General features: G+C 36.9%; 1 protein-coding gene across 6 annotated transcripts in view; it reads right to left on the reverse strand.

Moving 5' to 3' along the window:
• Nucleotides 1–2,532: 2,532 nt before the first annotated feature.
• The window catches only part of Col28a1 (collagen type XXVIII alpha 1 chain), a 156,988-nt gene continuing 145,289 nt past the window's right edge, over nucleotides 2,533–14,231 (reverse strand). For 4 of the 6 annotated variants that reach the window (XM_048785979.1, XM_015488243.2, XM_048785982.1 and 1 more), the window contains 3 exons: nucleotides 6,138–6,327; nucleotides 4,493–4,665; nucleotides 2,533–3,426 (listed from right to left, as the gene is read on the reverse strand). In XM_048785979.1, coding sequence (XP_048641936.1) covers nucleotides 4,493–4,665; nucleotides 6,138–6,327 — 363 coding nt within the window. In that variant the 3' untranslated portion in view covers nucleotides 2,533–3,426. The other 2 variants (XM_048785978.1, XM_048785981.1) reach the window with 2 other exon arrangements.

Raw genomic sequence — 14,231 nt, forward strand, 5'->3', positions numbered from 1 at the left:
TAAAGCTGAGTTTTCCAGTAAATAAATATAATAGAAATAATCATCAGAGATATTTAACATACCAATGATTTTTTATTAGTAAAATTGTGAAACATCATTAATACTTAATAAAATTTTAAAAATTTCTTCATGTCTTAATTTAAAATGGAGACTTCTTTAGATACATATTCTTGTTTTCAGCATGTCATATACACATTCCGTCCTTTTTTCATGAGAATAGAAAAACAAAATGTCATGTACCTCTCCCATCTCTGTTGGCTTTTTAATTGTCAAGAAATGTTCTCATTAGGAGTTTTAAGAGTATGCTAAAATGGAAATAATGGAATGTAAACCATCAGCCTCTTGTCCAGAATTAATTCACACAAAGTTCAATTTGTTTTCTTTGATCTCTAATCTAGTTAGACAATAATCCCTCTGACTTCTCCCTTTGGGTTGCTAATGGTGGGTGGGGAGGGAGAGAGTGGGTGCTAATCTCAAAGTGAATCAGAAGGTAATAGTTTTCACTCATTGACATGTCACTTTTCTCTTAGCCTCCTTTTAAACTGATATGATTTTTTCCCTAATTTTCCTATATTTCTCTTGCAAGTAGCTGTTTATTTATGTAATGACTTTTATAAAATGAATTCAATTTTTAAGAAATTTATTGAGGTTGTCTTGTGTGTAAGGAAGTAGAGACATGGAGACAAACAAGGTATGGACGTCTTTGCTCCAAGAGCAGCTAGACAGTGTAAGGGCTCCAAAGATGTCTACTTCCTAATCTCCAAAATCTGTGAATACACTATCTTACATAGCAAAAAGGACATTGTAGGTGTAACCAAAATGAAGGACTTTGAGGCAGGAAGATTATTCTGGAGTATTTAAGTGGACCTATCTAATCATATGAGTCCTTTAAGCAAAGATCCTTTCCTGACTATAAACCAGAAAGATGGCAACATGAGCGACATCAACCTGCAGTTGCTGGTTCTAAAAACAGAGGAAGAGGCCACAGTCAAGGAATGTGGGTAGCCTTTAGACATTGGAAAAGGCAAGAAAATGGATTCTCCTCCAGTGCCTCCAGAAGAAACACAGCCCTACATACACCTTGATTTTAGACCATGGAGACCCGCAACAGATTTCTGAGGTACAGGACTTTAAGATAACACATTTTTGTTGTTTAAGATACCAAACCTGTGGTCTTTTGTTATAGCAGCAAAAGGAAATTAATGCAGATGTGCCTCAAAAAAAGTACAAAGCGGCTCAGCTTGTGGAGAATGTGCAGAACGGAGACATAAACCAAGTACTTTGGGTCCTTGGTGTTGAGCAAGATAGGGATAAGAAGGAACCACAAAGGAAGAAACCTCCCAGTTGTCATTGGAGTGTTAGGACTTTGCTAGTTACGGAAGAAAAACAAGGATATTTCAGAAGAAGAGACAAATACCCAAACCGACCTTATAATATGTTTGCATATCAATTTTCTGTGGGGGTACAGTTATGAAAAGCTTGAAAGAGGAATAAAAACACTTTTTATCCCACTAAAATAACAGCCTAGATACCCTGAAGTGTCCTACTTTTCAACAAACTATGGTGGCTGATATATACTTTTTAATGCATTGATGAGTTTCCAGGAAATGAGAAAACATGTGAAGCCCTAACCCAAAACTGATAGAATTCTAGGGGTTATAGTTCATTGGTAGAGCACTTGCCTAGCAAGGATAGATCCCTAGCCGGGGGGGCGGGGGGGGGGAGGTATTTATATAGCTCATACTTTCATGCCAAGGACAACTAAAGAAAATTAAACAAATTGAAAAGATATCATCTAGAAATTATCAAGGAGTGAATAAGTTAATAAGGAATAACTAGGTATAAAGATGGGAATCTAGAGAAATGATGAGAACTCAATGACTTTTGTCCTGGAGAAGTTTCTCATCCAAGAAAGATGGTCGAGAAGCTGAGAGGCATTAAGAAGGAGCAAAAAGTGTTAACTGCAAAAGGGGAGATGGGTAAATCTCACTGCTCTACAATCAAGGTAGACAGAAAAATGAAAGGAAGGAAGAAATGAAGGGAGGGAAAGAAAACTTAAAAGATAAGCTTTAAAGATGTCAGCAAAACAAATCCAAGCAAAGAATTAAAACTCAGACTATATTAAAAAAAAAACAAACAAAACTCCAAGAATTCAATAAGGTAAAAAGTCCAATAAAAAAAAATTTCCCACAGTTATAAATAGGCATTTCTCAGAAACAGCAGCACAGATGCTGACTAGGCATTGTAGGATGGCACCAGAGAATGCTACCTTAAAACAAGATACCATTTTCATTCAACTTAACAAAATTAAGCACTCTGATAACTCTTCTGTATAACTCTTGGGAACTTATAATAAATTGGTTCAAACACTTTGGGGAAAAATTGGTATGATATATACTAGTTTTGAATATTCACATGCCCTGCAACCAAGCAATATACACTAGAAAAACACTGATGTGGATGTGACATGAATAAAAGCTTTCATGACAATGTTGATAAAATAATGAAAAAAAGGAGATAGAAACAACTTGATCATTCCAAAGTAATGGTTAAATATATTGTGGTATATTCACATAAACATTACACAACTGTGAAATAAATGCATATAAACAATTAATAGTCTAGCAAACAATGGAGAACTATATAACACAATTTTAATACTTGTTTTTTCTTGTGATAGGTATCAAATCCAGGACCTTGAGCATGCTAGGCAAGTGCTCTATCACAGAGCTGTCCCCAGCCCATATAATTAATTAATTACTTCATTAATTTGTTGCTTGCTTGATTGATTTTTGAGACAGGGTCTCACTCAGTTGTCCAGGCCATTCTTGAACTTTCAATCTTCCTGTCTTAGCTTCCAAAGTCATTAGGATTATAGGTATATGCCACCATATCCATTTATAACACCAATTTTCTAAAGCTCAAAAAACTAAATAATAAGTTATTTAGGAATATATTTTATATGGGAAAAATATATGATTAATTATAAAGTTGAATGGAAGTTGCTGAAGACTAAAGTCTGCTGCCACTTTTACAAAGCTCTAAAATATTCAAGACTAAACATGGCTTAGAGATACATATAGTTTTACGTGTAAATGTACCTATAAAACCAGTAGCAACAGTTGTATATGTTCAAAATATGTCCCTAGCATAGAATGGGGGGCTGTGGTGGCAGATGGCACTGAAAAACTTCAATAGAGTAGGTAATGTTTGGTTCATTCCCTAGGTGATGATGTGTTCACTGGTGTTCATCCAATTATGTTTTTAAATTTACAAGGACTCTTTTGTAGTATCAAATATTACATAATACAATTTTAATTACATCCCAGAATTATAATATTATTTTTGATAAGATGGCTATTCTTCCACTTCCTTCTTCCTTGAAAGTTCTTTTCTGTATTGTTGAACTTGAATGAGAGTCACAGTCTGAAAGAAGGAGAAAGTATGCTGTCAGATGATCCGTACAAATGCTGTCTGAGCTCAGCTAAGAACTAATGGTCTTCCCAGACTTGATGTCACAAAATTATTATAAAATGACAGACTGAACTCTCCATCTACTCATATTTCAATTCGATGGCTCATTTTTCAGTGTGAGTCCTATCTTTAAATTATCCTGCTCAAAAGTAGATGTGGGCTTCAAGTAGTTCTTGGCTGCCAAGTGCCTTCTCATTCCATCCCCATCAAATCAAAAATTCCATTCATGTACTTTTAAAGTTGCTGTGTCTAAATTTTTAACTGAAACATACAATGAAGGTCTTATCAAACATGTTGGAGAAACAGGAAGTAACAGTTTATAATACACTGTAGTAATCTTAATTCAGATTGATTTCTATGTACTATCACTTTTGGGGCATGTATGGCAAAAATCTCACTGCCCTCACCTTATCCATGCCTAACCAGCACTCATGCATAAAAATATCCTGATCACTGGGCTGGGGTTGTGGCTCAGTGGTAAAGCACTTGCCTCTCACGTGTGAGGCACTAGGTTTGATCCTCCGCACCACATAAAAATAAATAAATAAAGGTATTGTGTCCACTTACAGAAAAAAAAAAATCCTGATCACTTCTAATTTTAACCAAAGTCCTTCCCCACCACTTACCTTCTGCTAGTGACAAGGGTGTGAAGGTGTGAGGGAGTGGGGCCATGGGCAGAGGTGGGTGTTTGACCTAACATAATATGTATGACAGGAATTAACAGGAATCAAACTCAGATCACAGGTCATGAAGCAGATAGAGCCTGTGTATCAAAGTTATACAGCCCTGAGTTCCAGTCCCCAGCTCCACCACCTTTTAGTTAATTGACAATTGACAAGCTACTAAATTTGTCAGTGTCTTAGCTTTCTCATCTATATAAGAAGTTAACATCACCACCCACATCATAAGGTTGTTGTGAGGATTTCATTACATTTTTAAATTATAAAATCACAAAATGGTGCCCTCTTTGTATTGGATTCTTTCTGGGCTTTCAATAGAGATAGGTTAATTTACTTACTCATCCTTGAATGCAGATTTCCTGGCATTCCTTTTCACTGTTGAATCTGTTTCCTGAGCCACTGCAGCCACTATACCAAAAGCGGGCACACGAGTTGACCTGTTTGTCATAATACCATCGAACTACATAATCAACACAGTTTCCAGGCTTCAAGTCTTCCAAACATCTAGGATCTGGGATGGGAAAAAGATAATGCATTACTAGAGGTTTTTCTTTACTGGGATGAAAAGTAAAAGCTTTATGCAGTTATGTTTTTAAAATATGCTTTCGACACATTAGCAGACCAACTAAGAAAATATGATTCTAAATGAGTGAAACAAGGGATCCAAAAAACCCCAAATATTCTGCCTACTACCTGAAACTCTACCACTACATATTCATTCATTTAAAACAAAAGTTTTTGATCTTTATGAAACCCCAATAAAAATGCACATTTCCCTGAAAGTGTGAGAATTTATTTATTAATACTTTTGTGGGGATTTGTTGATATGAGAAAGATAGGACTTCTTCCATTTACTTTGGATTTGATTTTAAATCAAGTTAATATTTGGAATGAAAATGACTTACACCTTCAGTTTATTCATAGAAAGTATCACTGTGTGTGCCTAAAAAGAAAAACCCTGTAAGTCACCAAAGGCAGGAAAATGAGAGGCTCTTTATATCACAATTCCTCTAAAGGACAACTCTTATAGGATGCTAAAAATATGACATTCTAAAGTCAATTTACAAATAAACTTCAGAAATGTACCCAGTGTAAGAAAGCAAAGGCGAGTCATAACAATAAAGTCATATTATACTAATGAGATTCTTCTAATCACAGAACTTTCAATATGCTAAATCCTTTTCTACTTTTTTTTTTTTTTTTGAAATGGAGTCTCACCATGTGGCCTCAAACTCATGGGCTCAAGTGACTCTCCCACCTCAGCCGACAGAGTAGCTGGGACTACAAGACCATACCACCATGCCAACAATGTTAAATCCCTTTCTATTTTGTGATTCTCCATAGTACTTTGATTCACATTTCCTACCTGAAGTTAATCCAAGGTGGGAGAAGCCAATAAATAAATTAATTAAAAGACCAAATGGATAACTGTGCCTGTGACTTTTATTGTGTGAGTTGGTTTGAGTCACAAGTTTCATTTCTCTGTAGCAAATGAGTTCTCTCTCCAGCTCTTATAAAGGCTCCTTAGACCAAATAGGAAGAAACATACTTCCTCTACCTCTGCTCTTAAAAACTAAATATTGTATATTGTATAACTTGTTTTCAAGCCAATCTAAACAGGGATGTTGTTTTTCTTGCATATTTCACAAAAAATGCATATATATATATGCATATATATAATTTTTCATATATATTAACTCCATAGAAAATATGTTGGTGTGCAATAAGAATTGTGATGCATTCCACTGTCATGTATTTAAAAAATAAAACCAATTTAAAAAAAAAAAGAAAATATGTTGATAAATCAAAATCTAAATTTTTATCTTTTTTTTTCTCTTTCTTGTACAATCAAGAGGTCAAAACCTCAAATGCCNTTGTGCTCCGCTGCCTTTCCCATCCTCCACCCTCCCCGATTTTAGAGACCATCTTTCTGTGCCTGCCTCATGTGGTAGGTACCGCAGTTGATTGCTAGGTGTCTCTTACCTTTGTGCACCAAATTATCCTGGTATAAAATCAGTCCAGGACTTGGAGTTCTGGTTTTCATACTGTCAAGGGTGCTGAGCAATGGCCCAAGAGTGGCAACAGCCTCAGATGAGGAAGTAACAACCAAGCTATGAGCCCACGTCGGCCCTGGAGGCTCATTCTCCTCATGCTCGGGTCCAGGGACACTGAACTACACACACACAAAAGTATTTATATTTTTTTTGGTTATGATAATATCAAATAAAAAAGTTAATTTGCTTCTGGGAACATTTGAGGAAAAATTCCGCATGGCTATGTACCCCCAACTTTCTGATACTTACTATTTCAAATAAAAGCTCAGGAAATAAGGCTCCTTCTCTGTGTCAGGCATCTCTGAATAGCTGGGCTGTGAATTTCCCTACCACTTTGCGTAAGTGTTTATGTACACACACACACTGCCCACCTCCAAGCACAGATGCATTCCAGAGAGCTCTGTGTACAGGGTATGAATGATGTGAGGTTGGGAGGGGGTTAACTTCATTCTTTTCTTAGTCACTGCTATAAGGAGGGAAAATAACCACTAATTTAATGTTTTCGTGGCCTTTTCTATCCATTTTATAACACTAGAGATTTTAACAATGCATTCCAAAATATGTGCCATGATTCCAATCAATTTTGAGAATGGAAATCAGGGTGGTAGAGGACAATAACACAGCTGAGATGAAAACAATAGCAATGATTTGTCATCTAATTTGATTGCTGCCCAGTCTCAGCTGAAAACACCTGCCCTTCCTGTCACCCAGATCCCAGCTGATGCTAAAGGCTGTGGGTACTTAATTTCTAAGATATGTTGGACATCTAAGGAACAAACAATATAATTTCAAAAGCAAATTTCTGGGACTAAAACTTTCAGGTTTCATCAAAATTCACCTTATGTAATGGAACAAGGAAGAAAAGTTTTTGCTGGAAAAAAAAAGAAAAGTTGTGTCAGTTTTCTTGACCGTATTTCCAGCAGTTAGGCAAATCTTTTAGGGTAACAATTATGTTCTTTTTTTTTATTTTTCCCCCCTATTTGGATCCTAACTATACGAAGTTGAATCAATGATTCACCTCAATTCTGGTCCAGTATGGTTATTTATCCTTGCATGCTCCCCACTTGTTTGTTATTTTGTTTGTTTGTTTGTTTGCTTGCTTTTTTTAAAAATTTATTTAAATAGGTTTATCTGTGAATGAGGTAACATAGTTACCTGGGATGCTTTTTCACCCTTGTTACACTGTAACAAGAGGCAGTTGTCATCATCAGTTGCTCTCTTCTATCTCAGCTATCCTGCATTTGATGCTGTGTGCATACCTATGTGTAGGCATGTGCATACACACACACACACACACACACACACACACACACACCATGGTGGAAGAGCTAATTAATTCTAATACTCATGTATGTATATTTTTAAAGTTATTAAAGTACTGCTACATGAGTCAGATTAAGTCCATTAGAATTGGTCACTGGCCCTACACAAAAAGCACTTAATTCAAATATAATAGTAACTTTTCACTGACTTCAAAACACAAAGTGGTTTAAATGAATGTACAACTTTGTATCACTTGAGGTTCCTCTTTATTTCAGAATGATACTGTGAGTAACACAGCAATCTGAATGTTAGCTTTTGCTACAATCATAGAACTTGAGAATTATAAGGCTAGAAGAAATTTTTCTCAGTCTCTTGCATTGGGGAGAACTAAGCCCCATATCAGGAAAGAAGTACCATTGTTTTTTGCTTGCATATGTCATGATAAGCAAAATATAAGAGTTTGAAGAGTAGTTTATCAAACATTAAAAACCAACTGATATTAGTCTAACCTCAGATATACTGTATGTAGGATGATAATGTTCCTTTGAAGTGCTCTGGGGAGCACCGTTTTCTTAAATGAATTAACTCAGCCTTTAAATCTTTACCTAACTCTGTTCTGAGACCGCCTAAGTTATTCTTTATGTCTTGTAAGCTTAAGAATGTCTGGGTTTTTTCTCAGTCACATGGTCATTTGGGAATTTTGACAACTGTAATTTACACTACATTCTAGAATAAGCATAACTTCTTTTATAAATGAAACTATTTTCATCAATCTTCGGGATCAACATATTTCAGATATTTGAACAAATGCATAATTGTTATGGTTTGTAATTTTTATAATTTTCTTACTTATTATAAAATCAAACATTCATTGAAAGGAATTTTAGAAAACATGAACAAGGAAAAAGAAGAAATAGAAATCAGAAGTAATTCTACCCCCCAGAGATAATTATTGTTAATATTAAGGTATAATTTTTTCCCAGTTAATGTGCATATTTTTTTAAAAAATGCTGCATGTTTGTTTTTCTATGCTTTTCATTCTTAATATATACTATGTTCCTAGTATATATTATGATCATTCCATATATTTTACCATGACTGCAACACTATTTTAAATATAGAATATCTATAATGACAATGGTCTTTTTTGAAATTTATTTCCTTTTTTTTTCTTCTATTATAAACCTCAGGTCTACTTTGTGGGCTGAAGAACACATATATTTAAGGCTTTGAGACAAAGTCCCCTCCAAACATGTTTTTTTATTTTACAAATTTGAACACTCAGTGAGAGTGTATTTCCTAAACTATTACCCTTTACTAGCTATTATGATTGAAAAGATATATAAATTACCAGTGTCACTGTTGAAAAATTCTCCAGCTGATCTATAGACCCCTGGCATAATCTGCCCCCTCCACACAATACGATCTCACCTGCCACTATGACCCTCAGATATACTGTCTGTAGGATGATAATGTTCCAGGACCCTTCATTTCTTCCTCTTCATTCTGCCTCAGGCTCTCAAAAACAACCCTTCACTGCAACCTATTTAGAGTTGCTCTCCATTTATAAAACTTCCAGTAACTACTCAGTACAGAGTCTCCTCTTCTAGATAATGCACAATACCTTCTGACTCTTCTGTACGTGGCGCTGAATATACAGAGTGTACCCTTTAGCCCTACCCTGTATGGAAGCAGAACATGCCAGCCCCAAATATGCCACTTTTGCATGTTGATTTATTTTGAGGCAACTGAGAAGAAGCAGATGCAGAAAAAGCTATCTGCCCTTTCTCCATTTGCCTAAAAGCAGGACCTAAATTTATAAAGATGTCCTTCGTTCTCTATCAGGAAGGACAGAGTTAATCACTGAAGACCACCCTAAATTCTTATCCCAGAGTTGGCACCAGAGGACTCTACATAACTGGCTCTTATCTTCCACTAGCTCCCCCATATATTCACCTTCCCACAATTTGCTACCCTGGAAACTCGAAATCCTTTTTGTCTTGTCACTTTTTTACAAATTTATTGTCCTTTTGTTAGGATTCTATACAAGCTCCCAGTGCTAACATCCCTTTGAGTTATTCATCACTGAATGCCCCTATGTGTTGTGTGCTGCACATGTTAATAAACTTCTGTTTGTTTTCTTCTTGTTAATCTGTCTTTTGTCAGTCAAATTTACAGAGCTCCAGACTAGAGCTTAAGAGGGTAGAGGAAAAAGAAAAATGTTCCTCCCTGCCACTATTTTATACCATTTCCTAGTTCACATATATAAACATCACAGCCCTGATAAGAGATATTGAACAATGCCATTGGTTCTTTTTCTTTATATCTTCCTTTTATTCTCTATTTTCTCTTCTTTTATTTCAATAGCGTAGAGAAGGCACTGAATAAATTCACAGACTGTTAGAGTCTTCCTATTACACTCTCTTCAGGCCAAACTTAATAAGGATGTGCAAAGAAAGAAAGAAAGAAAGACAATTTTGGATTACTCAACTCCTCTAGGCTTTAAGGTCATAGTTTTTAGAATAAAAATGATCAGCCCTAACATAACCTTCCAACTGTAAGATGGGGACTTAAGCACTCATATTTAACTGGCAAAATAAACACTGATTCATTGCTAGTGGCTGCCTCTGGAGAGGAGGATAAAAAACGATCTCTGGAGAGTAAACAAATGGAAACACTGGTCACTTCTGGGGGCAGGGTGTGCATTCAGGTGTTTATTATATTATACATATTAAACCTAAAAACACCTGCCTATGGGTGCGCACGTTTCTATTCCTGCCACACTGGTCTCCCTTAGTAGGGAAGGATGGTTCCAGTTCCAAGCAGGGGCTCACCATAGCAAGGGGCGCAAAAGAGGTGTCTGGGGCGTGTGGGGGCTGACACCTGGAGTCCAGGACTGCTCCATGCAGCTGGACAAGCAGATCTGTTATCATCATGCTCTTTCAGTCTTCACGCTGATCTTCAATAGGAGGAAAACAGACTTTGCCACATCCGCAGAATATGAATGCATGAGCTAATGAGGATCGCTGACCATGCCACACACCATTCCAAAGCGTCTTTTGGTTTCTGATTTCCAAACATTTTCCTCCTAATTCATTACCCAGAATCTTTTATATATCACAGACAAGCTCTTCAACTCTGAGCTCATGTCTGCTCTGGATGAATGCTAATTACCTTGTGCATTAGCCCTTGTGTTCAGATTCAGCCTTGTCCTAGCCTTGCAGGTCAAATTTCTCCCATTTGGGTGTGAGGATTCTGCTACTGCCAAATGGCTCCACGGCCAGCACCTTCAAGGTGTCCGGCTTCTCAGGAGTCCTTCTTGGTGGACTCTTCCCAGGGGAGAACACTTCTTTGCCAGGACTCTCAGCACTTAAATCCAAGTACTCAAAAGAAAGTTCTTTACTTATATTTCAAGGTTGCAAGACCCTCAGGAACACCTTGAGCTTGGGTTGCACCTCCCAGATTCACTGCAGCTTTCTTTCATGAAGGTGGAATGCAGGATTTTATTCTGTTAAACCCCTCTCACACATTAGTATAATGCCCACTACTATGACATTGCCCAGTACAAGTTTTGAACTGCTGTAATCATATACTTAAAAAAATAACATTTTGATAATAATCACTTGTTTTACAGGTAAGAAAACAGAGCTCAAGAGGAGAGATGATTCAGTCAGATGTCAGGCCGCTATCAGATTTCACTTCTAGAATTTCATTCATTGTGAGATAACAGGATAAACTTAACAGTCTTTGAAAAAGACCACACATATTTAATAGATGCGTCCTAATTTCAGAAGTAAAATAGGAAGAATACAGTCATTGGAGCTGAGGAAATTAAGTATTTAGTTTCAGTATTGAGACTACAAATCAAATTTTCCAGGTATAGAAGCATCTCAGATTCTAAGGGTAATAAATCTATTCTCAGTGATTTATGATGCTTAGCCAGCATCTCTACATAATAAGAGTTAGTTGTTATGTAGAGTTTTATTAAGAATTGCATTTTTGATCACAATGAAAATATTAATTTTATTTTATAAATAAGTAAATTGTTATATTAACCAATATAACAACATCTATATATGTGACTAACTTAAGGCCATTTGTGAATAATTAATTGGGTCTAATTTCTGGAAATCCATTTTATTTAATTCGGTTTAATTTCTGGAAATCCATTTATTTTTGGTCATTGGACAAATTAAACTAACCACTAGGCCTGGTCCCATGTCTTTTGAGGTTTTCAATAGCATTGATTATGGCTTCTGAATAGGTTACTTCACTTAGTAGTCAGTATAATATGATTGAGCATTCTACACAATTTTATTTGCATAGAAGATTCAAAGAAAATATAGATGCACTCAGACTTTATACTATTTCTCCTGTCACAGAGGCTTAGTACCAGGCTAAAATATATGCCATTGTGTTTTATACAGGTTTTTAAAGAAAATTCAACCAAAATGAAATTATGTGTAAGTGAAATAATTTGATGATGCTATTTTTAAAAGGGGAAACACATAAATAAAATGACACTATTAACAGGTATTAAATAAGCTGGAAAGGATGTAGAAAATAAAGCAAAGACACAAATTATGGCCATATGATATGATTAATGTGGGTGAGAAATGAAGCAGTTCTGATCTAAAGTAACAGAGGCAAGGAGGAGAGGAGGGTGAGTGGTGGCGAGCAGAGAGAGGGATGATAGGAACTTTCTGAAGGAGACAGTAGTGCTGTGAGGACAGGCTTACCACCTCATCCCAGTCTTCTTATGGATACTTGGCAAGTTGGTGGGAAGGAGATAAAAGGACATCTGGAGAAGCAGCACTGTGAATATATTCCACGATGCATGTCTGTGGAATCCCCTGGGCACAGGCCAAGACTATGTGTGACTATGAGGCCAAGAAAAAGTCTGGTCTAGGGAAGCAAATGTGACAGTTGTTGACATGGACAACACTGGAACTCAGAACGAGAACATGGAAGAAGAGGAGAAGCAGACTGAGGACAGAGATCAGAAAAATCAAGACTCTGATGTTTCAGGGGTAGGCAAAGATTACCCCCCAACAGTGATTGATACAGAGTGCTCAGAGGGGTGGCAGGAGAACAAGAGAGGGCTCTCACAGTCAAGGAAAACAGGTTCAATGAAACAGTGGCCATGGTGTTACATGCAAAAGAGCAGTCCAGTAAGGATCTGGAAATTAAGGAGGTCACTGGTGGCCTTTCTAGCAGAATTTCAATGGCATAGTAGAGGTAGTAACCTGACTTCAGAGGGTTTCCTGAGTGAATGGGAAGTCAGAAAGCTTTGAATGAATGACAGTGAGAGGGAGTGGGTGGTTGGGTGGGACTGTGAGGTGGAGAAAGAGGGAGAGGAAGGAGAGAAACAGGGAGAGGAGAGAGAGAAATGGAAGATGGAGGGAGGGGAGGGAGCAAGGAGCAGGAGAGAAAGAGAGACAAAGAGACAGCAACGACTGGCCTGAGGAATAATTTTATTATACAACGATAGAAAGAGATAGGATATTAGCAAGCAGGATGTGTAAATTAAGAGAGGTTTGGGGTATCTTTTAGATGGGTGAGTCTGAAGTCTCTTTACTGACTCTAGGGAAGAAATCTGAAATATTAGTAGGAAATGGCACACCATTGGAGCAAAGTTCTGACCTTACAAGAGGTAGAAGGGAACAGGCCTCAGGGCACAGGTAGATGATTAAAAGGTCTCACATCAGAGTTGAGGATGGAGCCCAAAGTCATATTTGGAAAGGAAAAGACATTCAATTCCAACATCAAGTCTGAATCTGCTCAGTGCTCCCATTCTTTAAAAAAAAATGTCCAGTGGAGTCTGGTCTCAGAAGTGGCTTTACTTAAATGGATCTTGACATGGAGTAAGAAACAATGATAATTGTGGGGAAAAGAAGGTATGAGATGGGAGAGTTAGTGACAGTGAAATGGAAATGGAGATGTTGGACTAAAATAAAACAGAAGTCAGACAAAGACGGCGAGACAGCCAGCAGTCAGCCACTAGGCTAATTTTCTGTAATATATGTTGGTACAGAATGTACATTTTCTTCATGGAAATGAGGAGCCTGCATGCTAGACTGAAGACTGGCAGGAAGAATCAGGATGCTCTCAGAACAAGGAGACTAACAACGCCCTCTTATTCCTCCACTGTGCCTCCTCCTGCTGAGCTAACCAGAGGGACCTCCCACGCCAGCTTGGCTGTGTCAATCACTATGTTGCTGTGGAATCACTCTGCACAGGAATGCCACAGTCTCCTTTCTACCGAGAGGAAAAAGTCTTGCTGCCAGTTATCTAAGTTACTTGCAGTCAAGGAATAATTTTTCATAATAACAGAAAAAGAAACTTTCAGAAAGGGCATATAGGGTTTCTTTCTACTTCTTCAAGAAGAGAAAATACCTAAGGTATTATTATAAGAAACCAACTCCTACAAATAAACTGACACTGACATTATTTATTAATGCTTTCAGAATGACAAAAAGTGACTTCATGCAGGAAATTAATATGCTTATGGGCTTAATGGACCATTACTGGATATGACCAGTTGGCCTAATAAAATGAAGTTCACTTGATTTTATTGCCCTATTCCTATTTATGGAATTTTATTGCCCTATTCCTATTTGGAAACCTTAACCCAACTGGACCAGAAAGAATAAATGAACATGAAAGTGTTAACTTTATTACTACCATAAAAATAAGGATCTTTTTATTACAGTATAATCTTTTTATTACAGTATAATTGTTGTCCTTCATTGGAAAAAAA

This window comes from Marmota marmota, unplaced genomic scaffold (genome assembly GCF_001458135.2).
Source record: "Marmota marmota marmota unplaced genomic scaffold, marMar, whole genome shotgun sequence".
NCBI classification, from domain to species: domain Eukaryota; kingdom Metazoa; phylum Chordata; class Mammalia; order Rodentia; family Sciuridae; genus Marmota; species Marmota marmota.